This window comes from Felis catus, chromosome D1, assembly GCF_018350175.1.
Source record: "Felis catus isolate Fca126 chromosome D1, F.catus_Fca126_mat1.0, whole genome shotgun sequence".
In the NCBI taxonomy this organism is placed as follows: Eukaryota; Metazoa; Chordata; class Mammalia; order Carnivora; family Felidae; genus Felis; species Felis catus.
Genome location: NC_058377.1, coordinates 70,645,802 through 70,664,002, shown reverse-complemented (window position 1 = coordinate 70,664,002; position 18,201 = coordinate 70,645,802). Strand labels below are relative to the sequence as shown.

General features: G+C 41.5%; 1 protein-coding gene and 1 long non-coding RNA gene across 2 annotated transcripts in view; both read left to right on the top strand.

Moving 5' to 3' along the window:
- Positions 1-2,624, top strand: part of COPB1 (COPI coat complex subunit beta 1) — a 36,063-nt gene extending 33,439 nt beyond the window's left edge. The window contains exons 20-22 of the mRNA XM_003993013.5: positions 479-568; positions 1,719-1,874; positions 2,561-2,624. Coding sequence (XP_003993062.1) covers positions 479-568; positions 1,719-1,874; positions 2,561-2,620 — 306 coding nt within the window. The 3' untranslated portion in view covers positions 2,621-2,624. The remainder of the gene's footprint in view (positions 1-478; positions 569-1,718; positions 1,875-2,560) is intronic.
- Positions 2,625-14,661: 12,037 nt separating this feature from the next.
- LOC109492017 lies at positions 14,662-16,480 on the top strand. The gene is made up of 2 exons (XR_002145720.3): positions 14,662-15,285; positions 15,375-16,480. It is a non-coding gene; the product is annotated as an uncharacterized LOC109492017 (long non-coding RNA).
- Positions 16,481-18,201: the final 1,721 nt, after the last annotated feature.

Genomic DNA, 18,201 nt, shown 5'->3' with positions numbered 1-18,201 from the left:
GAGAAGCTGTCTCTCGATAATCTATTCTTGCAAATTAGTCTTCACCCGAAATTCTGCAAGTAGGTCAGTAAGTTGCTGTTACAAATTGGTGAGGGAGCAGTTCTATTATTAATCTGATTGATCAAGACATTAAAGACATGTATAAATAATAATTGCATGTATAAATAATAATTTACCATTGAATCCAGTGTCCAAAAGAGGTTTTACAAAGTGGCCTTAATTTTTATTAGAAATATTTTATATGCAGCATGTTGATCTTTTATGAAGTTATCTATGTATGAAAGTTCTGATGCCAGCTTACAGTTTATTGGATTTTGTAGAGATGTCATTTACTTTTTTTGTTGCCCATCCTCCCCAATAAATACTGAGGAGGTTCTATATGACATCTGAGTGTTTTCTCAACCTGAAGATAAGAAATTCACAACTTTCTCATGGTTAGGATTCTGATCTCCTTGACTTTTTTCCTCCCTCTGTGCAGGTGACAGTTAACACAAATATTGTTGACTTAAATGACTATTTACAGCATATATTAAAGTCAACCAACATGAAATGTCTCACTCCAGAGAAGGTAAGATTTAACTGAGAACTTCTTAAATCTGATAAGAGAGTAGTATGGCAGATTCCTGGCTTTGTTGTATTTCCTTTAGTGTGTTTTTGTTTCTGTTGAGCATGAGAAGAGCAGTGTCATTCTGGACTAGCTAAGAGATAAGTTATCCCACAGAATGCGTCAGTCCGCTTATCCCTTTCTACCAAAATGCATCAACCTGCTTGTTCCCAGTGCAGTGACCCAGTTGAGAGTCAAGTTAGTTTTCCTTGTCAGTCTTCTCCCTTTCAGCTAAAGGCTCCTTCCAGAATAGGTTGTGATACTGGATTTAAAAATGTCCATGCTCTCTTTTCTCTTGGCTCTGATTGTGGGTCAGAATATATGTTTGAATACAGAATTTTCTACTAAGTTGTATATGTATGAAAAAAGACTAGAAAGAAAAATTAAACTGAGGCTCTATGGAAATTTTTTTCTTTGTAGAATTTCTGCTAATGTTATAATACTAATTATACCAGTAAAATTCTGCCAAATAGGTTTTAATTCATATATTTATTTAATAAATAGCAGATACACAAACAAATACTGTATGCCCAGTACTCTGTGAGCTGCTGGATATATAGTAATGAACAAAACAAAAATGGTCTCTTCCTTCTTGGAACTTAAGGTCTGGTGCAATCAGGAAACTGTAAGTAAACAGGGAATGTAAAAATACAAACTGGAATAAGTGTTGTGTCTTTGATTGAAGTCATTTTTCCTAAGGCATAATACAGACACGGTAACCTTCACACTTTTTAAAAAAAAAAAAAATTTTAATGTTTATTTTTTGAGAGAGAGCAAGGGAGGGGCAGAGACAGACAGAGACACAGAATCCGAAGCAGGCTCCAGGCTCTGTGCTGCCAGTAGAGAGCCTGATGTGGGGCTCGAACATATGAACTGTGAGATCATGACCTGGGCCGAAGTTGGACGCTCAACTGACTGAGCCACCCAGGGACCCCAGTAACCTTCACACTTTTTACATATATAGTTCTCTGAGTTTTGACACATTTATGTAGTCATGTAACCATCACTACATGGTAAGTTCTGTGTTGAAAAATGATAATTTACCTATGCTGATGGGTCCTGCTTATGTGTAGTTGTCTAGTGAAGTATTGAATTTATCGCAAATTTCTTTCAGGCTCTTTCTGGTTACTGTGGCTTTATGGCAGCCAACCTCTATGCCCGTTCCATATTTGGAGAAGATGCACTGGCAAATGTCAGCATTGAAAAGCCAATTCAACAGGGACCAGAGGCCCCTGTTACAGGCCACATAAGAATTCGTGCAAAGAGTCAGGTAACAATTGGGGTTTTTTTTTTTGAGATCATCTCTAAACTGAATAAAAAGGAAGAATGCATTTCTTCATTATTTCTATATGTAGTATTCTCTATCATACTAGTGTTTTATGTATTAGATGTATGTATGTATGTATGTAATAATAGTATTCTCTGAATAGAAATAAAACTTCTGCTTCATTAAAATGGCCCACTTTTTGGGCCTGTCATTCTGGATTATTTGCCTGAAACAGGTTGGTTCCCGTAGGGTGTTTGTGAAATGGGTTCTCTATAATTTTTGAAATCCAGGCTACAAATCTATTGACTATTTGTAAATCTAGCACCAAAAGCACTTAACAAAGTAAAGTTGAGTTGAGTCTGTTTTGTATATCCTTGGTTTCATTATTACTTTTTAATGTTTTATTTATTTTTGAGAGAGAGTACAAGCCGGGGAGGGGCAGAGAGAGAGAGACAGAAGATCCAAAGCAGGCTGCAGGCTCTAAGCTGTCAGCACAGAGCCCGATGTGGAGCTCGAATTCATGAACTGCAAGATCATGACCTGGGCTAAAGTTGGGTGCTTAATGGACTGAGCCACCCAGGCGCCCCTCATTATTGATGTCTTATTGAATGGGGACTTGGTTAAGATAGAATAACCTACTGATTTTATGTAGTTTTAATAATTATAAACATTTTCATTCTTCTTTACAGGGAATGGCCTTAAGTCTTGGAGATAAAATCAACTTGTCTCAGAAGAAAACTAGTGTATAAGATTTAAAAAAAAAAAAAAAAGCCCTTGCAGTTTTACAGTTAATATTTAGGTATGGGCCTACTGGACTCCCAACATCTTTTGTACTCTTTCATGCTTTATGTTATATAGAATCTGAGTTCATGCTGAATGCATTCCAGCCAATAATTTAATAGCCTTCCCTTAAATCAAGATTGAGTTTAAAATTATAGTTTGTCTTTTGTCTTAACAGTTCTGAATGCTGTCCTTAAAGTATATAATATTTCTCACATGTACCAAGACCATTTTCACAATATAATAAACAGATCTATTCCTAAATCTTTTGTTATTTTATAAATAAATCTATAATTACATAACTTTAGTTATGTAGCAATGGATTTCTTTTAGTTATAGTTTATACTTTTTAATATAGTTTATTTTAGAAATGTTTTATTTATTTTTGAGAGAGAGGGAGAGCGCATGTGCATGAATGGGGGGAGCGGCAGAGAGAGAGGGAGGCAGAGGATCCGAAGCAGGCTCTGCACTGACAGCAGAGAGCTTGATGCAGGGCTTGAACTCATGAACTGTGGGATCATGACCTGAGCCAAAGTCGGACATTTAACTGACTGAGCCACCCAAGTGCCTCTTTTTTCAATTTTTTTTTTATTTTATATTTTTTAAATGGGTTTCTATTATAAATTTAAATGACCTTTTGAGTTGTGCATGTACAGACTTTATTAAGAGAATTTACAGGGGCACCTGGATGGCTCAGTTGGTTGGGCATCCAGCTCTTGATTTTGACCCAGGTCATGATCTCACAGTCAGTTGTGAAATCAGCCCTATGTTGGGCTCTGCACTGGGCATGCAGCCTGCTTGAGATTCTCCTTCTCCCTCTGCTCCTCTGCCATGTGTGTGCACACACTCTGTCTCTCTCAAAAAGAGAATTTGCAAATTCAGTGATAGGAGGAGGCGCCTGGGTGGCTCAGTCAGTGAGCGTCCAACTCTTGATTTCAGCTCAGGTCATGATCTCACAGTTCTTGGGTTCAAGCCCTGCATTGGGCTCTGTCCTGGCAGTGCAGAGCCTGTTTGGGATTCATCTCTCTCCTTCTCTCTCTCTCTCGCTGTCTCTCTCTCTCTCTCTCTCTCTCTGTCTCTCTCTCTCTCTCTCTCTCTCTCTCTGCCCCTACCCCACTCGTGCTGTCTCTGCCTCTGTCAAAATAAATAAATAAACTTTAAAAAGAAAAGTTCAGTGACATGAAATGAGACAGGCCTTGATTTACTTGAGTTTTACTTACTTACTGTTTCGGCAACCAGTATCTCCAAAAATGCCTTGTGTTCTAAAGGCTTTTCTCTGGCGTTTAGCTCTAGGGGGAAGTATCAAATAACTTGAGAAAATAGATCCATCTTCAGTGTAAAAAAGTATTATGAACCCCAACTTAAATAAACATACTATTCTTTTTATTTTAGAGAGAGAGCACACCAGAAGGGGGAGGGGCAGACAGAATCTTAAGCAGGCTCCATCCATAGATGGACATTTGGGCTCTTTCCATACTTTGGCTGTTGTTCATAGTGCTGCTATAAACATTGGGGGGGGGGGTGTCCCTTTGAAACGGCATACCTGTATCCCTTGGATAAATACCTAGTAGTAAAATTGCTGGGTCATAGGGTAGTTCTATTTTTAATTTTTTGAAGAACCTCCATACTGTTTACCAGAGTGGCTGCACCAGTTTGCATTCCCACCAGCAGTGCAAAAAAGATTCTCTTTCTCCGCATCCTCGCCAACATCTGTCATTGCCGGAGTTGTTAATGTTAGCCATTCTGACAAGTGTGAGGTGGTATCTCATTGTGGTTTTGATTTGTATTTCCCTGATGATGAGTGATGTGGAGCATTTTTTCATGTGTCAGTTGGCCATCTGGATGTCTTTGGAGAAGTGTCTATCCATGTCTTTTGCCCATTTCTTCACTGGATTATTGTTTTTTGGGTGTTGAGTTTGATAAGTTCCTTATAGATTTTGGATATTAACCCTTTATCTGATATGTCGTTTGCAAACATCTTCTCCCATTCTTTTGGTTGCCTTTTAGTTTTGCTGATTGTTTCATTCACTGTGCAGAAGCTTTTATTTTGATGAAGTCCCAATAGTTCATTTTTGCTTTTTGTTTCCCTTGCTTCCGGAGACGTGTTGAGTAAGAAGTTGCTGTGGCCAAGACCAAAGAGGTTTTTGCCTGCTTTCTCCTCGAGGATTTTGATGGCTTCCTATCTTACATTTAGGTCTTTAATCCATTTTGAGTTTATTTTTGTGTATGGTGTAAGAAAGTGGTCCAGGTTCATTCTTCTGCAATAAACATACTATTCTTAATTACTCTGAAAAACAATGAAAAGTGATCATCCAAAATAGATCTTTTTATCATTCACATTTAGCTTCAAGTCTTATTTTATGTTTGTTAGGAATTCTGTTGGCGGCAGGCACCTCCTGGGGCTGCACTGTGACGAGTCAACTCCAGGGGATTCAAAAAGCTGTGCTGTTGCCATGTCTCCCCCGAGCCTTACACACTCCTCCCCTTTCCTTACTTTACACCCGGGCTTGGGCACCTTCACTTCTCAATGTGACTCCAAATGGCTCTCTGTGCTGAGTTCCCTAGAGTCTGGCTGTGCTGCCCTGTTGGCCCTTGCATTCCTTGGGGATGATTGAGGTAGTCTGATCTTTTAGCCAAGTCTGAACACTGAACTGTCATACTTTGTCTTCCAGCTAGGCTACAGGCTACATTCAGGATGTGTCCATAGATAAGGTGTGTGAAAGAGAGCGGCATCTCCTATTTCAGCACTTGAGAGAGAACAGAGTATAAAGGAGATTGATACCTTGTATGATGTCATAAACTGTGAAGCCACTTGCTTTTTTAATCAGAAAGAACCAGAGGATTACAAGGCATTTGAGATTCCAGAGCAATGAGATCCCAAAGCAAAGTAAGTGGCTACCAGTGGGGAAGATACTAGGAAAGCAGGAAAGAGGTCAGTTTCATGCATTGAGTCAAGTGCTGGAAATTTATGATGAGAGCAGAGGAACTGATGGAACTTTGGATTAGATCATTTCCCAAACTCTGTTCCATTGAACATTAGCTTCTTTGATGTCATTAGATATTCTGGGAGAAAAAAGATTCCATAGTCAAGTAAGTTTGGGAAAAGCTTCATACCGTCCTGAACAGGAAATTCACCATGTACATTAGCATACTAGAAATTCTGAGAGAGCTCCTTCAATAAAGAAGCGCCTTAATTTGGTTTAACCCAGTATATCCTTTTTTTTTTTTTTTTAACATTTTATTTTATTTTTTGAGAGAGAGCATGAGCAGGGGAGGGGCAGAGAGAGAGGGAAACACAAAATCTGAAACAGGCTCCAGGGTCTGAGCCGAAGTTGGATGTTTAATCAAGCCACCCAGGTGCCCCCAACCCAGTAAATCTTAATCTTACTTGGTCAGGGAATCCATATTCATTGAATACCTTTAGCTGATATTACAGGACAGGAAGAGTGACTTAGCATGTTAAAGGTTTTGTTTTTTTATTCACAATCAACCAGTATTGCATTTAAAGTCTCAAGGAATTATGCCTCTACATCTAATCTCTCTTGGCAGTTTCAGAAAATTGCCTCCCTAACATACTAAAGCTGATTGTTGGCCTCAGATTGGCTCACATTGCTGTTTTCTTAAATTCATACATGAGAACAAAGAGAAAGAAGTTGATGCACTTGTCAGATATCTATACTACATTAAACTATTTACTTCATTAGCATTTTATTAGCTTTATGCAATTAATGTGAACTGAATGGGGTAGCAGCACTGCTTGGAGAAAGCTGTTCACACTGTGCTGTGTTAGGATATAATATACATTTCAAGGTTGTGGTTGCTCACATTAGAAGATATCATATAATTAGGACCATGATGTGTGCCAAGAGAATAAACATGGCATCTGACACCAGGTGAGGGCCTAATAATATAAAAGGTATTGAATGAATAAACCTGTAAATCTTACAAGAGAATTTAATGGCCCTTCTATTTTGCTGTCATGACACTAGAGGGAGCTCTCAGTGCTCCCTTAGAGCTCTTAGGAAGGAAGTTACTTTCATTTTGGGATTAGAGTGATTGGAGTTTAAAGGCTTGGTTTTTTTAGGTTTATTTATTTATTTTGAGAGAACATGTGTGCAAGTGGGGGAGGGGCAAAGAAAGAGGGAGAGAGAGAATTACAAGTGTAGAGCCTGATGTAGGGCTCAAACTCAATGGACCATGAGATCATGACCTGAGCAGAAAGCAAGAGTCAGATGCTTAACCAACCGAGCCACCCAGGCACCCCTTAAATTGTTCTTATAAAAAGGAAAAACAAGGTAATTTTTCTGTTAGCAAGGAGATTGATATTAGTGCTATTCTGCTTGGTGTGAGAAACTTGTCTACATGAATTATAAATAATATAGGTGACAGAACTCCTTTCAGGATATCTAAAAAGACAAGAGAACCACAAATTTTTAGAAACTCAGTAGTATCGGAGGTAAAATAACTGTGCTACATATTGGGTAAAGTAAGTAGCTTTACTGGTGATTTTTTTCCTTCCACACTGGTAAATGTTCTTAGCTAATAATTTATAGCCATTCCTGTAAGTCAAGATTTAGTTTAAAATTATACTTTGTTGTTGTTTTAACAATTCTAAATACCGTCCTCAAAGTAGGGTCAGGCCTATCTGCTGCCTGCCTTAACTGCCCTCACCCACACTCCCAGCACACCATTAATGTTATCTGTCCCTGCCCCTGAGCTGCACTCTCCACCCCCAGGATCTCAGGAGCCTAAAGACACAACCAGGTATAGTGCAGAAGTTCAGTTTAGAATCAAAATGTGGACTCCTGTATTCCAATTACTTGCTGTGTTCTTAGTGATAGATAGCTGGTTTATGGAGTGCTGATACGTACCGGGCGCGACATTGAGTGCTTTTTCTGTGGCATACGTAATCCTCCCAATGACTGAGGAAATACTATTATATCCTCATTTCCAGATGATGATTACAGTGTTATGAGAGGGTAAGTTACTACTAGTTAAGGCTTGATAGTAAGAGTTGAAACCAGATACAAAGCCAGGGTGTCAGACAGGCAAACACAACTGGTGTGCAGCAAGTCACACACTGCCACCACTGCCTGCTCTGTGCCTCAGTTTCCTTATCTGTAAGGTGTTTATAATGGCTACTTAACAGAGTTGATGTGCGGATGAAGTTAAAGCCTGCATTTAATTGTGACTATTTGGCACGTCGCACATACTCTTCAGTAAATGTTCATTCCATTTCTTTCCCCATCTCCTTCCTTCCTTCACCTGCAGACAGTTGGAAACCTGCTCTCGCTCACTCCATACCTCCCTCTGAATTTAGGTCCTAATTCTATACTCTACTTGAATGCTTTTGTTTTTTAGCACCAGTAACTTCAAAAGATTTCTTCATTTCTCAAGAACTCCTTAACTGAAGTGTCATTGGCCCTCAACTTTATAATGTCTTTTCTGTCAATTTTTTTCTCTTCAAATTTTTATTTAAATTATAGTTTGTTAGCAGTGTCAATTTAAAACAATTTTTTTTGATGTTTATTTTTGAAGGAGAGAGAGACAGAGCATGAGGGGGGAGGGACAGAGAGAGAGGGAGACACAGAATCCGAAGCAGGCTCCAGGCTCCGAGCTGTCAGCACAGAGCCTGGTGCGGGGCTCAAACCTGTAAGCCACGAGATCATGACCTGAGCTGAAGTTGGAGGCTCAACCTACTGAGCCACCCAGGCGCCCCTTCGTGTGTCAGTTTTTTAAAAGCTCTAAAGTTTATTTCTGTATTTTGAGAGAGAGGGGGCATGCATGGGAGACGCAGGGAGAGAGGGAGAGAGAGGATCCCAAGCAGTCTCTGTGTTGTCAGTGTGGAGCCCAATGCGGGGCTTAAGCTCATGAACTGTAAGATTATGACTTGAGCTGAGATCAAGAGTCAGACATTTAACCGACTGAGCCACCCAGGCACCCATATCATGTCAATTTTTTAATTAGCTTTTGGCACTTCCACTTATCAACTTATCACAGCTGATGTGACTGTCACACCCATATACCTCATATAATAAATGGTCTGTGATGAACATGCTGGTTTTATTTGCTTTCAGAATGACAAATGAGCAGTTCTTTAAAAATTGAGCACAAAGATCTGTGCAGCCAGGTGATAGTAATAACGTGATATTTCGAGTCACTCATCAAGTCACTTCTAGCAGTCTGACCTTTTTATTTTCTCCACCTAGCGATGGCAGGATCTCTTTGGTTAAGAGGTTAGTTATGCAGTGACAAAAGAGTGCAAGTGGGATTTGTACCTTTCATCTGGGGTTCTGTGTATCATTGTGGGATTCTGAGAAAACAGCTCTGTATGTCTTTCTGAATAATTGTAAAACCAACAAGATTTACCAGTGGGATGCAGCATGGTGGGCTGAAACAGTCCTCGAATGAGTCTTCTTAAATCTAATCTCTGTTCTCTAAGTAACTTTCTGAAAGTAGATACATCTGTGTGGGCCTATCTCCTTATCTCTAAAATGAAACAATTCATTTAGCTGACCTCCAGGGTTTCTAGCTGAAAAAATTCATGCAAAAAAATAAAAAGCCTTGTGTTTTTATAGCTACCTCTTTAACAAATTGTATCATCAGCTGGGATGTCTCCTGGATGTTACCCACAGGCCACTTAAAATTAACATTGTGAAATGAGCTTATCTTGCCCCTCAAACTTGTTCCTTTGCTGTGTTCTCTGGTCACTTGTGCTAGAAACCCAGTGGTTACCTTAACTCTTTCTTCCATATCTCGTCAGACCCCAAGTCCCATGTCCTCCCTTCCTCAGTAGTTTTGTAATCTTTTCTTCTTGCCCCTACCACCATTGCCTTAGTTTAGATTCTTGTCATCTTTAGTCTTCAGTGGCCTAACCATACATTTCACATATAATCTACAATTAAAACCTACACTTTAATCTTGACCACGTACAACAGTAGCTATACAATTCCTTGCCTACTCAGACTCTTCTCTGGTAATACCACTTTGAGAGACTTAACTGAAAAGAAGAGGCCCAAAGATTTCAATAATAGTATTTTTAATAATGAAAGTTGAAAACAACTGGGACACCCCACAACAAGTATTAATAAGCAAATGGTATAAATTATATGCTGTGTATATCAGAATACCCACTAGACCGTAGATGCCCGATAAATTCTTTCTGAGGGACCAAATGAAGGAGGCATGTAGCTATAAAGAGGGTGTGGATTAAATCACACCATTGACATGTGTCTATGAAATAATGTTAGGTGGGAAAAAAAGATACCACTCTCTAAGAATGTTTCCTTCATTAAGATGAATCCGGATATGTCACAGATCTGCCTATCTCTCAAGTGAATAGAAAATCAAAATCTCACATCTGTCATATCACTAATACATCTTGAGAATAAATGCTGTCTACCCCCTGAGGACACTGGGTGTGGCTAAGATATTTCGTTGGCCAGAGTCCCTGAGTCCAGCACTTGTGATTTTTAGATCTGTGATCTTGATCTCTGGGGTTTAAGTGGCTGAAAGCACAGCTTCTTCTGGGCCCACCCAGAGAGCTGGCGTCCCCTTGTAAGGGAGCGCTGCATTCTCTTAGAAGAGGGTGGGGACTGAATCACCGTACAGGACTTCACAGCCAGGATGGGGAAAACGCCTATCTGGCTCCAGAAGTCTGGGGAAATGACTGAACTCTACTAAGCTATGTAAACCATTTCTTAAAGCCCACCAACATTAAAAAGTAAATGTAATTAATCATAATCAAAATTTTCTCTTTCTATGAAGTTAAGGTCACGCTTTTTTTTTTTTAATGGCCCTGTGCTTTGATTAAAGGTATGACTCATGACTGTTCAGAGCATGGTTTTCAAACGATCTCTGCTAGTACACTAGGGTTCTACTGGCTAGACCAGTGTGTTCCCACAGCTGAAATCAAATAATGGTGCTCTTTTTCTTAGGTCCAAGAAAAGTTGATAGAATTTTGTCAATGTTATGTTTTTTCTCCATCAGTGTTTTTACCACGTTAATACCTGCTACCAAATTTAAGAAGTAATAAAGAAGTATTATGGGAATATTTGGCTGAGTGTTCTTGTTCTAAATAGCTTGTCTTTGTGGCCACGTGTATCCCTTGTTGTTTTATATTGCATACATATATTTTCTGCTAGTAAACTGTTCCTCATTCATCAAACTAAATAAAATATGTTACTATCATGGGGTCAGCAAAGGCCAGGTGCTTCACCCCTGGCCTATGTGTCTGTGTGAAATAGAACTTACAAAATCCAAAATGTTCTTATGTAATTCACATGGATCATATACTCACAGGCACCACTTAAATGAAAATAAGCCTTGGTAATGGAAGTACAAATCCAAGTTCAGGTAGTCCCTGGCTTATCCCTTCAATGTAAAGACCTCTGGAAAAGTCCTAGAGGACTGTGCCCCAGTTTTTGACACTCAACCTGTAAGATTTTTCCCTTATTTCCTAACCTAAGGCACAAGACCGGGACTTTCTAGGGTCCTTGGGTTCTGACTTAAGACCTGCTATATGTCTAGTGCTGTGTCCTGAACTTATTAAGGCTAAGGTACACTTTGGTGAGTATTTTAATGACCACACATAAATACCTAATCAGAGCACTGTTTAATAAGTCTTACCAGCCAGGGGCGCCTGGGTGGCTCAGTAGGTTAAGCGTCCAACTTCAGCTCAGGTAATGATCTCATAGTCCGTGAGGTTGAGCCCCGCATCAGGCTCTGTGCTGACAGTTCAGAGCCTGAAGCCTGCTTTGGATTCTGTGCCTCCCTCTCTCTCTGCCCCTCCCCTGCTTATGCTCTCTCTCTGTCTCAAAAATAAAAACATTAACAATTTAAAAAAATAAGTCTTACCAGCTGCTGAGAGAGCACAGAAAATGGGTAACAGAAGTAAGGCAGGTATGATTTCACAAAAGAGGTGACATTGGAACTCAGCCTTGAAAAGCAAAAATTTGCCTGCTGAATGCCAGATGAGGGTTGGAGAGAAGGGACGGCAGAGACATTCCAGCCACAGAATAGTTTGGGTACGGTCACAGAAGGACATGCACAAGAGAGATGGGTTTACTCAGCACAGGGTGTGTTGGGGCAATGGCAGAGGGTGAGGCTGGAGATGGCAGACAAGGGTCAGATCATGAAGGACAGGCTGAGACATTTGAACTTCATCTTGTAGGGAATGAAGAACTAGTAAGGATCTTAAGCAGATGAGTGAAACATTTGCATTTAGAGAAACCTCTGGCTAATGTTGGGAAAATAGATTTGGGGCATGGGAGACCAGTTAGGAATGTGTTGTAGAAGCAGAGTTATTTTGACAGAAGGTGGTGTAGAGGGTGGGACATGGTGGGGGCAGAGAGTGGAGGACTGGTAGAAGCCTCAAAAACAAAACAACTGTTAAGGGCTTCCCTAAGGGCAAACACTGCTCTGGTAAGTGGGCGGGGCTGCCAAATCTGCTTTTCCTCAATATACAAAATCCTTACCCTTCCTGTCTTAAAAGTTTACTGAAATGGCACTTTACATAATCTGTAAAGGCGTGTACAAATCTGCAGAGTGGCTATTAGTAGTATTGTTATAATGATTTTTATCCACAGGACAAATAATTTTGGCCTCTTTTATGGCCAAAAAAAAAAAAAAAAAAAATCAACTATCAGAAATTTCATATGATTCAACCTAATAGTTCGTGACTTTTCTCCTGTTACTTCCTGCCTCCTTTTTGGCCATATCATTGTCCCCCTGCCTTTTTTAAAGATGAGCAATACATTCCATCAAAGGGATTTCCAGGAATTCTGGGAAGGCAAGAGTATAAAGTGTACAGGCTTTGGAGTCAAACCTGGAATCAGATTTTTCTCTGTAATCGATTAACACTGATCTTGGACTAGTCGATCTGCTTTAGCCTTCCCCTCCCCCCAATCTGGAAAATAGAAATAATGCCTGCCTCGCAGTGTTATTAAATGAGAAAAGTCATGACTTGTTAGTGTATGGCATGTAAAAGGTGTTGAATAAAAGTCTCAACTCCTCCTTCCCCAGCCCCTTCTCATTTTTCCTACTTGTTCACAGAAGGCTGGGCACAGAACCCTAGTTATCTGCTTTCTTGTGTCCCCCAAAAGCTGAGTGAATAGCTGCATACCAGGGATTTTGGTGTATAAGAAATGTTCACCTGTCATAACAACTTCAAGCCAAAACCTTTTAAACCAGTGACCGCTTAAACCATCAAACATGATTCCATGGAATTGCTTTAGTGCACAATCTGTGTCAAATTTTTCCGGAATGCCACAAGCCTCATCAATTTCCACATCATTCAGGAAGTTACTCATTTAGCACTTCCAATAAACTCATACATACAGACTGTGTCATGTTCCGCTGGCAGTGGCCTCACCTTTTTTTTTTTTTCCCTTTTAATGTGATAACTGCCTTTTGCAGAAGAAAAAGAAAAACAGTTGTAGTAGTATTTATTTCCTTCTATTGGTGCCTCTGAATCCAACCCAAAAGGTGATGTCACAATTGCTGAGCTTCCACGCTCCCGGGTCCCAATAGCACAACTGGATTTCTTCCTCAGTCTCCCTGCTTGACATTTTCCCTTACGAGGAGTTCCAATTTTGCATTCAGTGGGTTTTTTTTTTTTTCTTATTGAGCTCCTCCTTTGTGCAAGCACCGTTCTTGTCCCAGCATGTATATAGTGAACAAGACAGACAAAATCTTTGTGCTCTCGAGCTTACATTTTTGCGACAACAATCAAATGTTTTCGGAGTGGATGAGTGCTCTGCAGGAACTAAATAGGCTAATGGGACAGATACTGGCTGGTAGAGGGAGGGTAATGATAGAAAGGGTTGAGAGGGCAGTAAGGCAGTAACAAGGCCCTGAGGTGGAAATGAGTTTGGTACATTTGAGGAACAGAATGGCTGGGATTCTTGCTTCTTTTTTGCTCCGGAGCAATAAAGTGGTAGAAGATGCAGTAGGAGAGGAAGACAAGGAGCTGATAAAAATTATTCTCTGAGAGGTGCCTAGGTGGTTCGGTTGGTTAAGTGTCGGACTTGGGCTCGGGTCATAATCTCTCGGTTCATGAGTTCAAGCCCTGCATCAGACTCTTTGCTGTCAGTAGAGAGCCTGCTTTGGATCTTCTCTCTCCCTCTCTCTGCTCCTCCCCTGTTCATGCTCAAAAAAAATAAAATAAACATTACACCCAAAAAACAAATAATCCAGTGAAGAAATGGGCAATGATATGAATAGACACTTCTTCAAAGAAGACATCCAGATGGCCAACCGACACGTGAAAAAATGCTCAACATCACTCATCATCAGGGAAATACAAATCAAAACCACAATGAGATACCACCTCACACCTGTCAGAACGGCTAACATAACAACTCAGGCAACAACAGATGTTGGCAAGGATGAGGAGAAAGAGGATCTCTTTTGCACTGCTGGTGGGAATGCAAACTGGTGCAGCCACTCTGGAAAACAGGATGGAGGTTCTGCAAAAAATTAAAAATAGGACTACCTACAACCCAGCAATTGCACTGCTAGGTATTTACCCAAAGGATACAAAAATGCTGATTCAAAGGGGCCCATGCACCCCAATGTTTATAGCAGCACTATCAATAGCCAAAGTACGGGAAGAGCCCAAATGTCCATCGATGGATGAATGGATAAAGAAGATGTGGTATATCTATCTATCTATCTATATATATCTCCATGTATGTGTATACACACACACACGCACACACACACACACATACAATGGAGTTACTACTCAGCAATTAAAAAGAATGAAACTTGCCATTTGCAACTACATGGATGGAACTGGAGGGTATTATGCTAAGTGAAATTAGTCAGAGAAAGACACAAATCATATGACTTCACTCATAAGAGGACTTTAAGAGACAAAACAGATGAACATAAGGGAACAAAAATAACATAAAAACAGGGAGGGGGACAAAACAGAAGAGATTCATAAATACGGAGAACAAACTGAGGGTTACTGGAGGGGTTGTGCGAGGGGGGATGGGCTAAATGGGAAAGGGGCATTAAGGAATCTACTCCTGAAGTCATTGTTACACTATATGCTAACTAACTTGGATGTAAATTTAAAAAATAAATTAAACAAATTATTCTCTGAGCTTTCACCTTCAGCTTCCCTGGAGGATTGGATTCTGTACATAGCCACTGCCTCAGACCTCCTTTTTTTTTTTTTTTAACTTTTTTTTAATGTTTATTTACTTTTGAGAGAGAGACAGAGTGCTAGCAAAGAAGGGGCAAAAAGAGAGAAAGAGACACAGAATCCGAAGCAGGCTCCAGGCTCTGAACTGTCAGCACAGAGCCCTATGTGGGGCTCAAACTCAGGAACTGTGAGATCATGACCTGAACCAAAGTTGGATGCTTAACTGACTGAGCCACCCAGGGGCCCCTCCAAGGCAAAGAATAGATAAGTGACTTGCCTAACAACACAAATAATGAGTAACAGTCCTGAGGCAGAAATGACATTTGCTCCACATGTACTGTGGGCTAGACACAGTGCTAGTCTCAACATGGAGATAACTTTTGGCACTTCCCTTAAAACTCACAGGTCACAGCACTGTGGCCCTTCGGTGACCATAGTGGGCGAAAGGCATCTGGATGTCCACACCCAGCAAGACTGAAGGTAACATGCACAGAAATCAGGATGCTATTAGGAAGGGGGATGTGGATGCTGGACAGCCCACGTTGACGATCTTTATTCTCTTGTCTTAGGCTACAGTCCAGTCTCGAGTTCTGCTGCCCCTCCAAGATGGAGCCCCTCACCTCTTACCTTCTTTGAGGTTCATCTGGAAAATGGATATACCATAGTTTTCATTATTGTTGGCTATGAAATAGGAATAAAGCCCAGCTTTGGGTGCCCAAGTTTCCAGGAATGAGGTGGGTCCCCACCAATGCCCTTTGAAAAAGTGAGAAGGGAACTGTCAGAGTTTGGGAATCTAGGGGATTGAGGAAGAAGGGATCCAGATAGAATCAGGTTGTTCCTTATGGTTGTTGAAGGAAATAGTGAGAGGGAAAGGAGACGGGCCGGAGGAGGGGGCAGTCCTCCAGCAGCCTCATTCAGATGTAACATAATTATAGGCTGTGTGACAAGTAAATGATTCCTTTAAAGCCCTGTTGGTTTCCTGCAAAAGCTGTTCCCAGGTTGACCCACTGGGCTCGCTTTGGTTCCCCCAGAAGGCAGGCCAGTCAGACAATAACGGCCATCATCAGATGGTTGGGAAGAGGCTAGGAGGCAGAAACTGAAGCCCGATGCCTCATATCTAGGGTATCTGAGCTGTGCATTTGCACCCTGACAGTAAGTTGTTGACAGCAAATTGGAAAGAGACTAAGCAAGTGTTGTTCCCATGGCAGCCAGGCCCTTAATAGAAGCAAAGAGAATAAGCTTCTGTGTGAGACCAAAGAAGCTTCTTTTCCCTTTGTCCAAAGAGCATTGGGGAGGTGACACATAATGGCATGTCTGTGGCCCTGGGTTCTCTCTAAGTTGGGTCTCCACCACTGACTCGCCAGGGAGTGGAACATCTCTCCTCTTGTTGGGCTTAATCTTCAAGACCCAGCTCTCCTGCCACTTCCTTTGCCAAGCCTGCTCAGGTTCTCCCTAACTGTTCTTTTTTGTATGCTAGCACAGCATCCTCTATTCCACCCTTATACCATGTAGCACAGCTTAGCACGTTACCACGTCTGTTTCCTCTGTTAGACTATGAACTCCAAAGTTAGGGACTTCGTCTGATTCATCTCACTATTGCCCTTGCCCAGCTCAGTGACTGACATAGGATTAGCATTCAGCAAGTTTTCTTGAATAAATGAACCTGTAAAATGGAGATAGCCTTTGCCTGCCTTCGTCCCAGGGCTGTTCTGAATTGGGAGTCAAGAGTCCAAATGCTACCGTTAACTCACCGTGCAATAATGATAATAACAATTCACGTGTGGACAACAGTTTCGAGTTTAGGAGGCAGTTTTGCATCTATTATCTCTTTGATCCTCACACGAGCCAGTTACGACTTTGTCATTTCACAGATGGGAAAACAGCTCAGAGAGGTGAAGTAATTGGTTAAGGTTGCTCAGCATGTAAGTGATGGGGCCAGAAATGGAACTCTGACCTCTGACCCAGAGCACATCTTTTCTCTATTACATGTTGTTAGTTTGACTGGTGGAACACCCTTGATCCATTGTGAAACAAGCAAAAAGACAAAACACTCTCCATTATCAACTTAAAGTGCATGGCAGATTACTCCCTTCACCTCCTGCTTAATGGAAACTTGGCTGTCCCTCAAAGGCACACCTCCCCAAATTATCTTCCAACCTCTTGATTAGAGGCTGCCCACCCCTCACATATTCCACTGGGGCCTCCATTGGTGGTCTCGCCATTCCCCATTGACACCAACCTGCCACGATGCCTTCTGTCACATGCAATGTGACTTTCCCTTTGAGGCTTATGCCATCCAGCTCAACCCATCAGACCCTCTGTCCCAGGAGCTTGACTCTTGAATGAGTGACCCAAGAATGGAAAGCATGACAAGAGGGCCTATCCTTGAGGCACATGCCACCTTCCAAACTCTCTTTGCAGTGGTGGTCATTTGGCCACCTGGATCCCCAAAGTCCTCTCCACTTCAAGTCCTGCCGTCACCAGGTGACCTCACCACGTGAAGCCATTTACCATCCTGGTCTCCTTATTCCTTAATGTTGGCAATAATGACCAGTGCCTCATATCCACAGTTATACCCTGGGCCTTCTCAGGACCTGGAACCACTCCACTTGAGAGGTCTTGAGGTCTGGTGCACCGCACCTCTGACGTCACCCCTGACTCTCCGCCCCCTCACTTTCTTGCTCCACCATGCCTGCTCCTGAACACCCCAGTTAGCACAAGGCCGTTGGTCTCACTGTATTCTTCCCAGTCCATCACCCATCTTAGTATTTCCCTTCCTTCCCTATCAGCCTAGACCTTACAGTGCAGTGTGAAAACCAGCATTATCCTCTTTCTGCCACACCCGCTCTGAAAAGCTTAAACTTTGTATCAGTCCAGTCTCTGCCTTCTCAGTCTCTACTCTTGGGCGTCTGAACACAACCATGCTGACTGGCTCTAAAGTAGCTCTGTGGTCACCCCTGACTGGACTCTCATCGGTATTGCTATCTTGGTCATCTCTTCCCAATAGGTACAAATTCAGTAACTAACAAAACGGATTAATCCCTTCATTCACTTGACAAATATTTATTTATTAGCTGTTACATGCCAGGCAATGTGCTACGTGTGAAACATATTACAGTAGACAAAAACAGTCCGCAAACACAGCACCGCCTTCCCAGAACTGTAGTCTGGCAGAGGAAGGAGGTTTTGCCCGCTGTGTACAAACGTACTCAACAGCCGTGAAGAGGGCTGCAAAGGGAAAAATTCCAAATACTGTAACGGCACCCGACAGGGAGACCCACCCTACTCTGATGGGCCCGACAAGGCCTCCCTGAGAGACTGACTCTTGGTTTCAGAACCAAAGGAATGGTTCGGATTAGCTAAGTGACAGGAGTGGGCATGGTGCAATGCAAGGGC